The sequence below is a fragment of the Macrosteles quadrilineatus genome, unplaced genomic scaffold (assembly GCF_028750875.1).
Source record: "Macrosteles quadrilineatus isolate MER2022 unplaced genomic scaffold, UCM_ALF_1.0 Scaffold_4__1_contigs__length_99947679, whole genome shotgun sequence".
In the NCBI taxonomy this organism is placed as follows: Eukaryota; Metazoa; Arthropoda; class Insecta; order Hemiptera; family Cicadellidae; genus Macrosteles; species Macrosteles quadrilineatus.
Genome location: NW_026542597.1, coordinates 21980983 through 21996264, shown reverse-complemented (window position 1 = coordinate 21996264; position 15282 = coordinate 21980983). Strand labels below are relative to the sequence as shown.

General features: G+C 38.1%; 1 protein-coding gene across 1 annotated transcript; it reads left to right on the top strand.

Annotated features, from left to right (window-relative positions):
* The first annotated feature begins 1754 nt into the window (after positions 1 to 1754).
* Positions 1755 to 15274, top strand: LOC128993225 (cell division cycle protein 20 homolog). The gene is made up of 12 exons (XM_054416991.1): positions 1755 to 1886; positions 2601 to 2735; positions 3079 to 3221; positions 4718 to 4800; positions 5044 to 5187; positions 6135 to 6264; positions 8105 to 8298; positions 9581 to 9760; positions 10127 to 10254; positions 10683 to 10830; positions 14107 to 14208; positions 14663 to 15274. The coding sequence occupies exons 2-12, from the start codon at positions 2626 to 2628 to the stop codon at positions 14852 to 14854; spliced, it is 1554 nt and encodes a 517-aa protein (XP_054272966.1). The 5' UTR covers positions 1755 to 1886; positions 2601 to 2625; the 3' UTR covers positions 14855 to 15274.
* Positions 15275 to 15282: the final 8 nt, after the last annotated feature.

Here is a 15282-nt window from a genome sequence, read left to right as displayed (position 1 = left end):
AGGCGTCTAGTGGCCGTGACCCGCGGTGTTAATGTGTGGCAACGTCACATCGGGATGGTGGTGGCTGTGAATGGCTACTGCCATAGTATTAGGTGTGGCTATTGTTGAGCCTTTATCACTTTAGCACGAACCTCTAGGTCTTGCTTGAAATAATGAGTAAAACGGCCTGGGCTAGAGCTAGAGTCCTAGGATGTAAAGGTGGGACAAAAACATACTTGCATGTCAACCTTGTTCGATCCTGAGAAAAGTCAGTAGCTTTTTGATGGTTCGAAACTGGACCGAGCTGTTCCTGATCATTGGGCTTTAAATAAATGATCCTGACTAATGAAACAGCTGATCTTAGTCAGTAACAAAGTTACACAGGTCACCACACACCATTAAAATACACTCATATTTGGGTTAAAATACGCACCTAGTTGGCATCCCCATCTCAAAATTGATATTTGATAATAGTGTCTGTCCCTCTTTAAACCCCCCCCCCCCCCACCCTCGAAGCAGCTGTGGTCGCCTGTTTCTAGTCTTGCAGGCTCACAACATGCGTGCTTCTGGCTTGTCGTGGTGATTACTTGTGCCAGGGTGTCACAGGGGAGCTAGGTGGTCTAGGTAAAGCCCGGGGCTTCGGAGCCCGAGGATTTAAATTCTGCCAACAATCAATAGATTTGATCGATGTGATTATGTCGAAATCCTCTAGGTCTACTTGAATTGATTTGTAAAATGGCTCCAGACTAGAACCACAGACAATATAATATTATAGTTTCTTCCATTGTCTGTGCTAGAACACGGCCTTTTCATCCTTTCACGGCCGCATTTAACTACAGGCCGCGGCTTGGTAGAATTGGCAACGTCGCAAGTGGTGTTGTTTAGTGACAGACGTACCATATGATAACATGGCAGACAGGTGACATCAGCTCATTAATTCGCACTTCATTCATTTAAAATTAAAATTATGAACATAAATTTATTAAAATATTGAAAATAAAACATACAGAATTGAAAACCGAAACAATATTAATTAAACATCTATATCTGTACATTTGAAGTGGAGTCAATATTGTCCTAGTCCAGTAACCAATCTTTTGTAAATACACAAATACCATTAGCTGCTTCCAAACAAAACAGCTGTTGCAACACCACTTGCGATGTTGCCACTTCGAAGGCCGCGGCCTGGAGTTAAAGGCGGCCGTGGCTAGAACCTAGGGTCTTAGGATGTGAAGGATAGACATAAAAGGCTGTAAACGCCAGTTACCAAAATGTTGAATGTTATTAAGATATTTTATTTATTGATATTCATTTTCTATGGGTAAAGCTATAGTCCACATGATTTTATATACACAATTTATATTATCTTTATAAACTGCAATCAATTTTATTAATATTTACAAACAAGAATGAAACTTCTTACTCAACTATTATTCTAATAATTTTATTGTATTTTATTTTAACATGCCAATCTATGGCTTAGTTAATACACAAAAATACTGAACAATAAATTCGATACTTACCTTGCTCAATACAACGACCATTGGTCTATAACCAAAGCTTATAACTAGTCAATGGTTTTACCGAGTTCCTTAGTCAAGTGCCCATCTAAACCAATCAGTGAGTCTCTAGGATGTTTAATCTCCATCAGCCAATGTCAGTCCAGCATGTTCAGCTGATTTTTAGCACCAAAAGCAAATTCAAATGAAAAGTTCGTTACTCTATTCTTTTCTATTGAAATTGAATTGCTGTCAGCAGTGTACGTTGGTTTGGTTTTGGTTTACTTGGTTTGTTGAATGGTGACTAAACTTGCTACATTTGATTGAAGTTTATGTGAAACTGAAAAGTGTCTTTTTGCTGATGACAATATTTGGACCGATCAATAAGAACAATAACAACTCTTTCAGGTAAAAACACATGCTATGCAAACTTTAACGTTATTTTAGTTAGGCCTAGATTTTAATTATGTTAAGTTATGAAATGTATTTCAAGTTAAATTCGGGACATAGGCCTGCCTGTTCAACACGTTGAGCAAGTATTTTCAAAGGCTAGATATTTCATGTTAATTCTTGGTCAAATAAATTAAATACAAAATAAACTAGGCCTACTACAATATGAGTCTAAGCTTCCCTGTTAGGCCTAGCTCTTTTAACCACGCTCAGCTGCATTTTTAGCTAATTTGTTTTACCTAAAAAAATTTAAGTTAACTTATTAGGCTTCTTAAAACTATTAACAAACCTGTCTCTATATAAACTTAAAGTAAACTTGGCTGCACTTTACTTTAGGTCCTACACTCATTCGAATGAAAATATCGATCAATTTAAAGATTAATCGATTGTTTCATTCGATATATCGTTTGGTTAGTTAGGTAGAGTTAAATTGGTTAAATGGTTAAACCTAACCTAACTAACCAAATGAAACAATCGAATAATCGATATTTTCATTCGAATGAGTGTAGGACCTAAAGTAAAGTGCAGCCTCCAAAAGTAGTGGAGAATTGACCCTTTTCAAAGTCCTCCTCAGTGGCAGGTCTAACTTAATTTAATGTTATCAAAACAATTATAGGTTAATTTGATTATTAATGTTGTTGACAGGTCTAAGTAATTTTGGTTCTTTTTCAGGTTCTAAGACTTCAAAGTTACTGAAATGGCCCAATTTTCCTTCTTCAATGACCTCAACAGTGCTGTCCGGATGGATGATCCTCTTACAAGAGGTCCTGTCCCGAGGTGGCAAAAGAAAGGATTGGAAAATTCCAAGTAAGTTTATCAATCCCCTCTTTATTTGTCAATGTATAACTTAACTTAGGCCTAAGTTACAAAATAGACATAATATCATTATCTTAGAGCGACATATACCAATTGTTAAATTGATAGTTTGGCCTTAGTTTAATATTGTTAAGTAAAACAAAAATTTCAAATATTTTGTACCCGTCACAGAAGTCCTGGCTGATCTGTGTTAACTTACCTAAGTTAGGTACCCATAATCACCCAAAAAATTAATTTTGTTACTGATATTAGGGTTTAAAAGATACTTAAACTAGGTTTTCTTATTTGTGTTCAAAAACATGTCTCTTTGGTTGTACATGTTAATTTGTTTTAGCACTATGAACGTCAGCTTGAACATGTCTAAGTCTTTTTCTTCTAACACGTCAAAAACTCCCAAAAAACTTGGAACGGCGGAGTTGGCCCAACAGAGAAAGACTCCATCAAAAACACCGTCAAAAACTCCCAAAAAGTCACCAAGTAAGTTTTAAACGTCAAAAAAGTTGACCTATTAAAATATAAGTACCTATTAAGAATAAATATGTCTTTATAGTGGTTTATGTAGCCTAACGATCGCATAAAGATAGTGTTAACGACACGAGTAGAAATTTAGCCTTAACAACTTCTACGAGTGTTGTTAAGACTATTTACAAGAGTTGAGTAGACTGCTTTACCTATGACATTTTTTTAATTACTATCTATCACTTTTCATAGCTTCTAAGAGAGGTTGTGTTTTCGTTTAACCTCTCATTGCCCCTGACAGTGATGCAACGAATCATTGTACCAAACAATAATTGCACCACTCAACAATTAAATTGGCCTGAACATCTGATTATATGTAGTTTGAAGCATTACAATTTTATTTCTTTTCTCTCAATCCTTGAACCTCATTGGTCCGTTACCCTTGATGTTAAGTAAAAAAACAATGCTGTTAAGTAAGTAAACAACGCTGATAGTGAATCTTTTCAATTCTAAGAACTGAAACGGCTAGTTTAAAAAACGGTCCTAGGTAGGCCTAGGCCTAAATGTATATTTACATCACAATATTGGGTTTATTTTAGGCTACCACTATAATAATTTTGTATTAAGTTTATTCTTTAACTTGTTGTTCATTGATTTAACTGACGATTTTTGGCTTTGTTTATCATAATTTTTGGGACACAAATATCTAAATACAGTAAAACCGCACTACCTAACTCAACACCCCTTTTAACTCAATAGTCAACGGCAGACTGCATCTAGCTTCGGTGTTGTCTTATCTTACTATTGTGTTTGACTTTTTAAGTTTTAGCCTTATTGTTGAATATTCAAAATTTCTTTGAAGATTGCTTACTCAATGGGCTACCTATATAAAAATACTCATAGTCCAATTAATAAATTTAAATTTATGTATATGTCTAAAATTTGTCTGTTATGTATTAATTTATTGAAACCCATTAAACATTTTTTTAATGTTCTGGATAACCTTGAAAACTTCTGGGTCCACAAACTGTTGAGTTAGTGAGGTTTTAGTGTACTTGTAAAACAAGTTTTCAGTGGGCGTACACAATAAGGACATAGATGGCAAAATGTCTGAGGTTTTAAATTTAAATCATCCAAGTAGGCTGCCCACCATTCCTCATAGCTGTTGGCCCCTACCTATAAGCTCCTCCACTATTTCTTACAAAGTGTCAAGTTGTTAACCAGACTTTGGTCGAGAAGAGTTTCAGCTATGGTGGCTGTCGCTTGGACGAGACAACTACTAATACCCCGACCAGTGGTCAGGCCTAGTGGTCTATCATAGGTTAATAACAGTAAACCTGATGTCCTAGCATACTAAGTTTATTCCCAAGATTGGAGCTCATGCCAAGTAGGCCTACAGTTTTCAGTGGTATTTCGGTTATGCTCTCTTAGCTAACCCGTAGTTAGCACCGGTACGTCACTTTTAATGATTTCAAAGATCCTAGTACATTATGTTGAAGCACTATGTTTTACAGGATCAGTCCCTGGTACTCCGAGTGGCGGAGACAGGTTTATTCCTGTCCGCAGTGCTTCCAACTTTGACCTCTGCCACTTCCAGGTGAGTGAAAAATAAATTCTTTGTCTTAAAATCTTAAATTTTCCATTTGTAGACCTCATTACACATGGTTTATACGTTCCAGTTTTGTTAAGTATTTGTGTAGAAAAAAACCACGGCCAAAGAGAGAACTAGACTTGGCTTCTAATTGTTTATAAATAGCTCAAATAATTAATATTTTAACCAAATTACCAAAGATATTAATTATACTGTAAACTGAATTTGATCAAAGTTTGCCTTGGACAGATGGCTCAACAAAAACAGAGTGAAGAGGCATTGAGCCCGTCTCAGGCCGAGATGCAGAAGGCCATGTCAGAGAATCTTCACGGCAGAGATATCAACAACTGCAGAGTTTTGGCTTTCCAGAAAAAGGCACCGGCACCCCCCGAGGTAGGCAAATAGCTCTAGAGCGTTCAAACATTGTTTTCCGAGAGCAGATATTTTGTTAACTCACAGTTTTATCAATTTTTAGTCTTGCGACAAGATGTGTATAGGTCCTGGAGATATCTGATCTTCAGTAAAACACCTCAATATTATAGCATTGACTATTGGAGTGCCTGACAACCGTAGTGTTCAATAATGTATCTCTGATTTGGTTAATGAAATTTTATCATCAACTAAACATATTGCAGGTTTATACTTTTTAATTGTCTATTTTATTTTTCTTAATTTAATTTGTCAAACAAGATTATTAGAAATTTTTGCTGCACAATAAAAATAACTGCTTGATAACATTATTTTCATTACACTGTCTCAAAAACAGCTGTCTTACGGATCGTTTTGAGTCCCTAAAGATAGCTTTTTGCGGACTAGTCCATAAAATTTTACGGACTCGAATCATATGGTTTATGTCAAAGCTTATCTCAAAAACAAATCAGCCGTTCTGATCCTTTAAATTGCTTCAACAATATATATAAACATGTTTGGTAAAGTAAACGTTACTTTTTAATCGAACGGTTTTGGCTATATTTGGTATTTTCTGCTACAGTATAATATATGACAATGTAATGAAAAATATTGTTCATAACTCGTCCTAAAATGCTTTTTTGTGACTTAATCAAATTTCCAACACGACATCGTCCCAAAAAAACCTACTTTAGGGACTAGTAACGAAAACTACTATTTGTTATTTAATACATACTTTTTTATTTGTTGAAAAAAAAACACACTTTTGGAGTGCTGGCAATAAACGTTTCACACATTTGGTATTTAGGTACACCAAATGAACACCATTCAGTTAAAAAGATCTCATTGACGTCTGGTTTGAATAGTTTTAGTTTTTAATGTCATTATTTGCTTCCATGTAGGCCTATGTCAATTGTTTATTTTTTTCTTAGGGATACACAAATCCACTAAAAGTGGTTTATAGCCAGTCCAAGACTCCTGCATCAACGAGAGGCGCAAGCCGTTACATTCCACAAGCTCCCGATAGGATTTTGGATGCTCCAGAAATTGTTGACGACTACTGTAAGTCCATAAGTTCATATAAAGTTTTTAGTGTACTTGTAAAACAAGTTTTCAGTGGGCGTACACAATAAGGACATAGATGGCAAAATGTCTGAGGTTTTAAATCATCCAAGTAGGCTGCCTGTACCTTTACCTAGGGTATCCTATACCCTTATACTTTGGAGTAGATACTATAATTCAGCGTGTAGCCATTTTTGTATTCAAATAAAACATATAGTTAAATGTATCGCTAACAGAGTGTCGAGCTGGTGTAAAAGTTATATTTTTCTTTTTAAACATTTATATTGTGCTGATATAAAACATGATGTTCACAGTAAATTTTCCTATACAGGGTGAGTTTCTACTGACCGTGTTAACTTCGCCAGTGGGTTCTACTCACTAAAAGGAACAAAAAAGTTAATGGGAAGGTATGTCCGAAAATTCATATTTACCCAGATATCCGCCATTTTGTTTTTTATACAAAAATATTTTTATCTGTGAAGTTTTTTATTCGATGATTATGAAACTTGGTAAACATGTTACCATACACAAGACCTATAATAGAAAAAATAATAAAGTTGTTCCGATGGTAAATTTCAAAATGGCGGCCGTTTGAATTTTTCTAACTTAAATAAATCGAAAACGGCTAATTCTATGAAAAAATGTCAAGAATACTTTTTTTAGCATTTTTAATTTCCTATCAAACGATACTAAGATCAAAAAGATCGGACAAAAGATCACTGAAATAAACCGGTTTTTGTGTAAAAATAAGGCAAAAATTAGGGGTTCCCCGACTAACTTTGCCTTATTTTTACACAAAACCCGTTATATTTCAGTTATCTTTTGTCCGATCTTTTTGATCTTGGTATCGTTTGATAGGAAATTAAAAATGCTAAAAAAAAGTAGCCTTGACATTTTTTCATAGAATTAGCCGTTTTCGAGTTATTTAAGTTAGAAAAATTCAAACGGCCGCCATTTTGAAATTTACCATCGGAACAACTGTATTATTTTTTCTATTATAGGTCTTGTGTATGGTAACATGTTTACCAAGTTTCATAATCATCGAATAAAAAACTTCACAGATAAAAATATTTTTGTATAAAAAACAAAATGGCGGATATCTGGGTAAATATGGATTTTCGGACATACCTTCCCATAAACTTTTTTGTTCCTTTTAGTGAGTAGAACCCACTGGCGAAGTTAACACGGTCAGTAGAAACTCACCTGTATAGGACACTAAACATATGGACTATTTAAAACACAAGATAAAGCAAACCAATTTAATGAATACATTAGTATAAAACTAATCCTCTGATCCAGTTAGTATAAACAAACGTATCCACTTACATTTCTACTAGGTAAATTCTTTGGCTTCTTACTGTATAATAGCTATGATACAATACCTGCAAATCATCTTCATTTATAAAAGAGATTGTAATAGGCCTACCGTACCATATTTTAATTTTTTCTTGTGTTCATGCCATTGGCATTTTTATAATGCCAATTACAAATCAATTTTTAAATGCTTTTAAGTTTTTAAGAGAAAGCAGTCCACCCCCGTTTAAGTTTTGTGGATGTGCTGTTAACTGAACCCGTCTCTCCCGCACCGAAGTACGAGACGCTAACCACTAGGCTAGCAACACACCCATACAACTGCTTTTCACTTTGCATGTTTAAAAAAATATAAATCAATGGGATCATCAAAGTATTTATTTTGTGCATGTGAACAATAAGGACCTCTGGAACCCATCCTCGGCCGCTGCCAACATGCCATGTCATCACAGCCTGTGTTAAAGTATAGAAAGTATCGAGGTTCTACTGTACTATCTAAAGTATATTGGATCTTTTGTGGTGTTGGCAGACCTGAACCTGATAGACTGGAGCACCAACAACATCCTGGCTGTAGCTCTAGGCAGCAGTGTGTACCTGTGGAACGCCACCACGGGCAACATAGACCAGCTGATGGAGCTGGAGGGCACCGACTACGTGTGCTCACTCAACTGGATACAGGAGGGAGACATGTTGGCTGTGGGAACGTTCAACGGACCTGTCCAGGTATTGAGACCTAGTTAAGGTAGCCCGGCTGAGGCATTCTTTTGTAAATGAAACTTGCCTTATATTTGGATTTGTTTCTTACCCAGGAACAATACCCTCAAATATCCGACACAAATTCTGAAACACCCTGTATATAAGTAAGGTTCGCAAAAAAAAAAAAACCCCTATTGTGACATCATATATATTTTGTATGAATATTAATTTCATTTCATTCCTATAGGTAAATAAACATGTCACGACATGTAAAACTATGCTGTCTTTGTTTAAGATCGTGGAATCTTTGCCTATCATAATCTCTTTTAGCAAATTTCTCTATAGGGAAGTAGCTATTACCGTAGGTGGCATGGTAAGACCTAGGCCCGGGACCGATTTACTTTTTCATTTTGATGTCCCCAGAGGCCAAAAACACCATTCGTTCAAATTTTTATATATGTATATATATATATATATATATATGTGTGTGTCCGTGAACACGATAACTTGAGTAATTTTTGTCCGATTTTGATGAAATTTGGTTTGAAGGTATAAGGCGGGATAAACTTGAATGAGTTCGCGAACCAGCATGATTGGACCATGGGAACAGGGTTTTACGGGGGGTTTTATGGAGTAAAAATTGGTTTTTCTAATTTTTTACCCTCTAAACACAAAATTTCCCAATTTCTCTCCGGACCTTTTTACAGAGCTTAAAAAAAGAAATAATTTAGTATATCAAAGTGTTTTTGTACAATTATTGGTTACGGAGAAAATTAAAAAAAAATGTTATTTTAAAATTCCCATGTTATTTTTATGGAGAATATTGTAAAATGTTGTAGTTTGCTTGTTTATGGATGTATTTTGATCAAACTTGGTAAATTGATTTATTTTATACAAAGTTATTCATATTTTACTAAAAACACACTTTTTACCCTCCCAGTAGCACCAAGCCTAGGTACTCATAAAACCTAATGCTAATTAAATACATTCAATTGAAAATCAATTTAGGCAAATGGAAATTCGCTTAGGCGGCAGGTTTGCTGCGGCGGGGGTATTTGTTATTCCTGGGTCTATGTTTCAGCTACTAATACAAATATTATTTAGGGTTTGTATGAAATATAATAGGCCTCGCCTAAGTACAATTTCTTAAAAACGTCATTATGTAATGTCACCAGAATTCTAGATTAGTTGTGCCTATTGAAAACTAAACTTAACCTAATTTAAAACAATACAGGTGTGAGACAAAAACTGCACAAAGAACATCTGTTTATATCTTTTACTCTTATTATTCATGTGTTTGTTTGGTCAGCTGTGGGACACAACACAGGCAAAGCGAGTACGAGTGATGACGGCTCACACGACTCGTGTCGGCTCCCTGGCATGGAACTCCTACATACTGACTAGCGGCGCACGCAGTGGTCAGATCATACACCATGATGTGCGCCAGCGAGAACATGCCGTTGCCACACTGGCCGGCCACTCACAAGAGGTATGTGTGAAAGTGAACAAATAAGGTGGAAAGAAAGTTTGGTAAACAAGTTGTGGATCAAATTAAATAATATTTGAGTAAATTTAGTTATTGGAGGAAAAAGTACTTACACAAGGATTACAAAAAGACTACTTGTGACTGATGCTGATAGAGATAAGGTCCACCCCCAAATCAATCATTCAGGGTCTTAAACATTCCAACAACCAGATGAAAGAGCAGTTGTCGGAGCTCTCAACTTTTATCAGCTGGTCTATCTATCATAGGAATTTAAAAAATTCCACACCCACCTTGCTACATGTTTTAGTCATCTCACTTGCATGGAAGTCTGGTGCGTACCACCATCTTTGTAATGATGTCTGTTTGTAGGTGTGTGGACTGAAGTGGTCTCCTGACGGCAAGTACCTGGCGAGTGGTGGCAACGACAACATGCTCAACATCTGGCCACAGGCTCCTGCACAGATTTACTCTCTACCCCAACCCCTCTACTCCTTCAGGTGAAATATCAATGAATCCTCCTCATTGTTGTAAATATGTTAGAATTACTGAAATGATTTACATTCCACTTTATCTTTATTTTGTTTATGTTGCTGTTCGGTAGATTTTTCTGACAAAAGATTAAAACATAGTTACACTATTTAAAACAGCTCAGCTATTACACTTACATAAAACAAAAAAAGTGTAATGACAGTAACACTCTATTGGTTTTGTACTGTATCTCACACAAGAAAAACTACCTGAAAGTAACAAATGTGCGATGACCATCCAGTAAATCGAGAGATACTTCTAGAGCAACTGGAATAAGGAAATGGATGAGATTCTACTGGAAAGTAGGATTTCGATTCAGGTTAGTTTTGATTGAAGTGCTTAAGAATTGTAAAAGTATAGACGTGTTATGATTTTGTTCTTTCAATGTGTATTGCAGCGCTCACCAGGCGGCAGTCAAGGCCGTAGCGTGGTGTCCGTGGCAACCGAGCATACTGGCCTCTGGTGGCGGAACTGCAGACCGACACATCCGCTTCTGGAACTGCAACACGGGAACTTGCGTAAACGCCATCGACACAAAGTCCCAGGTATGTATCATAATATTAGTGAAATATACTCTTTGAAATTTTGCTTGTTAGTGTCAGCGAATTTCACCTAAGACCTAGACGGAACTGATTTACTTTTTTGTTATGATTTCCCCAGAGGAAAACACGTTCAAATTCATTTATGTGTGTCGTGTGTGTCCGTTTGCTTGATAAATGATAACTCTAGTTTTAAAATGATCCAATTTTGATTAAATTTGCAGGGTGTCTAGAAGTCGGGAAAATCGGGAATTAGTATTGAATTTCAAAATGGTCTTGAAAAATCGGGATTTAGTCTTAAATTTGATTTCAAAGTCGGGAATTTTCATGATTTTGCCGCGATCGTCGTCTTGCGTTTACGTAACCGCGAAAGCCAATGATGATGTCTACACGGCCTCGGTAAATGTTCACGATTTTGCCGCGATAGTGGACGACGACGATGACGTTTCTGTGACAGCGATAGACGACGATGACGTTACCGTGACCGCGGGATACGACGATAACGTTTCCGTGACCGCGGGAGACGACGATGATGTCTACACGGTCGCGGGAAATGTTCATGATTTTGCCGTGATCGCGGACGACGACGATAACGTTTCCGTGACCGCAGGAGATGACGGTGATGTCTAAAAAGCCGCGGGAAATGTTCATGATTTTGCCGCGATCGCGGACGACGACTATGACGTTTCCGTGACCGCGGGAGACTACGATGACGTTTCCGTGACCGCGGGACATGACGATGATGTTTCCGTGACCGCGGGAGACGACGATGACGTTTCCGTGATCGCGGACGACGACGATAACGTTTCCGTGACCGTAGGAGATGACGGTGATGTCTAAACAGCCGCGGGAAATGTTCATGATTTTGCCGCGATCGCGGGAAACGACGATGATATCTGCTCGGCTGCGCGAAATGTTCATGATTTTGTCGCGATCGCGGACGACGACGAAGACGTTTCCGTGATCACCGACGACGACGATGACGTTTCCGTGACCGCGGGACACGACGATGATATCTGCTCGGCCGCGGGAAATGTTCATGATCTTGTCGCGATCGCCGGAGATGACGATGATATATGCTCGGCTGCGCGAAATGTTCATGATTTTGTCGCGATTGCGGGAAACGACGATGATATCTGCTCGGCTGCGCGAAATGTTCATGATTTTGTCGCGATCGCGGGAAACGACGATGATATCTGCTCGGCTGCGCGAAATGTTCATGATTTTGTCGCGATCGCGGACGACGACGAAGACGTTTCCGTGATCACCGACGACGACGATGACGTTTCCGTGACCGCGGGACACGACGATGATATCTGCTCGGCCGCGGGAAATGTTCATGATCTTGTCGCGATCGCCGGAGATGACGATGATATATGCTCGGCTGCGCGAAATGTTCATGATTTTGTCGCGATTGCGGGAAACGACGATGATATCTGCTCGGCTGCGCGAAATGTTCATGATTTTGTCGCGATCGCGGACGACGACGAAGACGTTTCCGTGATCACCGACGACGACGATGACGTTTCCGTGACCGCGGGACACGACGATGATATCTGCTCGGCCGCAGGAAATGTTCATGATCTTGTCGCGATCGCGGGATATAACGATGGCGTTTCCGTGACCGCGGGAGACGACGATGGCGTTTCCGTGACCGCGGGACACGACGATGATATCTGCTCGGCCGCGGGAAATGTTCATGATCTTGTCGCGATCGCGGGATATGACGATGGCGTTTCCTCGACCGCGGGAGACGACGATAACGTTTCCGTGACCGTGGGAGACGACGATGACGTTTCCGTGATCGCGGGAGACAACGATGATGTCTCCACGGCCGTGGGAAATGTTCATGATTTTGCCGTGATTGCGGACGTCGACGATAACGTTTCCGTGACCGCGGGAGATGACGATGACGTTTCCGTGACCGCGGGAGAGGACGATGACGTTTCCGTGACCGCGGGAGATGACGATGACGTTTCCGTGACCGCGGGAGACAACGATGATGTCTCCACGGCCGCGGGAGACAACGATGATGTCTCCACGGCCGCGGGAGACAACGATGATGTAGTCTCCACGGCCGCGGGAAATGTTCATGATTTTGCCGTGATTGCGGACGTCGACGATAACGTTTCCGTGACCGCGGGAGATGATGGTGATGTCTAAACAGCCGCGGGAAATGTTCATGATTTTGCCGCGATCGCGGACGATGACGATGACGTTTCTGTAACCGCTGAAGTCAATGATGATGTCTAAACGTACGGTACGCGAAAGATTTCATGATAACAAAAACCAAATTTGCTAGTTAGAATTTTTTATTGCTGCATTGTTTCTTTACTTGAAAACACCACATTATCATATAACTACTTTATGACAAAGACAGGGGTTGGTGTAGTATTATTTAGAAAATTTGGTTAATCTATAAAAATTGGTATCGGTATCAAGAATCGAGAATCGATACATTTTGGTATCAACACCCACTAATTTTTGTAGAAACAAGTCTTGAAAAATCTGGAATTAGTCTTGAAAAGTCTGGAATTAGTCTTGAATTTTATAATGGAAATAAACTAGACACCCTGAATTTGGTACCACCTTGTAAACCTTAATTTATTTGAATGAGTTTGCTAACCGGCTCGATTGGACTATGAAAGTGTGGGGTATATAGGGATTTTATGGGGAGTAACAAAACATAACATTATTTCATTTCATAAAACACCTTTGGGGTACCTATAGACATGCAAAATAATTTTGTCCTGTGATGTTGTACGCAAAGAAAATGGTTAGGCAAAACTAACCTACTCCACCTACCAATGTTGCAAGTTCTAACACATTCTTGGCTGTTGTTGTGTTGTATCAGAGTAGATTGATTAGCCTGATTCTGAAGCAATGGCTTAGAATTTCCATATTTCTCACCGCTTACCCATGATAAAGGTTGTTGATGAGCTACAGAAAGTATGTGTCAGAATGCCGATACCGTTTATTTTTTATTGTTTTTGCTTATTCTCATGTTTTGTATCTTATATTGAAATCATGAACATATTATCAGTTCCAAATTGTAACCTTCGGCAAAGTGTTACATGTTTTGGCGAGCTGCCATTGCCAAACACCAGCAATGTTGCGTACCCGTGATAGGCCTATCAGACATAACATATTTATTTATATGATGTGCGTGTTAAATGTGTTTGTTGTGTATTGCAAACGATGCTATCCAGGCAGAATTAATGTAGGTATTCCTGGAATGAAGTGTTTTTTACCTTTACCTAACATAAATTATTGTTATCCTAGGTGTGTGCTTTGCTGTGGTCAGCAAATTACAAAGAAATTGTATCTGGACACGGTTACGCCAATAACCAGTTGATCATCTGGAAATATCCTCAATTGACTAAGGTAATTTACACGCAGTACTACTACTAAGGTAATGTAGTTATTTGGCTAGTCAGATTTGTTCAAATAAAAACCCAGTTAAACTGAGAATTAATAATTCATTGCTTAACTGACATCCTCATGTTTGCCAATCTCTTGAAATTCTGTATAAATTTACTGATGCTTCGTTAGAGTGAAATATTATTATCAATTATATTTTGTCTGGTATGAATACTACGCTTATTCATTTTCACACAGGTTTTCATTGGTGATTTTACTTTATTTTTTTTTTTATTTGAAACTCGCAGAAACTTAAAAATAGGCAGGCGGTTGTAGGATGCATGTTTTTGTTTAGGTTTAGAGTAACAAATCTACAATGTCACGTATTTAGTGACTCCCTACGTTTGTGAGTAAGCACACAAATACTATTGTACATTTTGTGATAGTAAAGATATTATTTATATTATTTTTTGCCCAGACGACAGAGCTGACAGGCCACACGGCGCGAGTCCTGCATCTCGCTATGTCACCTGATGGAACCACAGTGCTGAGCGCCGGCGCCGACGAGACGATCCGCATGTGGAAGTGCTTCATGGTCGACCCGGCCCGGCGCAAGGAACCTTCCGAGTCCAAGGCAGTCACTAGTATCCTCAAGAAGGGCATCCGATAAGACTGAACGAGATATTGCATTTATTTAAGTGGCTTTTTATGATTGAATCCGACCTAATGTGTTGAAGTGACAACAGATCAATGTTTCGAAGTTTTTACTCATTTTATTCACTGAATTTTTTTTTATATAATATTTTTTATTTGTAGTTTAAATTATTACATCAAAACCCTTGTTTTGTCTATTCAAGGAAATTTGTTATATAAAAGTGTATTTTTTTTAAATTTTAATCTTTGTATTATCAATAAATGTGTCAAGACTGTTATTGTTTATACAATTGGTCAGATTCAAGAAGGACTCGAAACGGTTTATTAACGCAGACACTGCAACTGTTGTGTTCTTAGTGTTCCTGATTTTACATGTTTTGTATTTATACTTTGTATTTATGTGTATTAAAACAAGGCTTGCCCTGTCTAGACTTGAGTCATGTT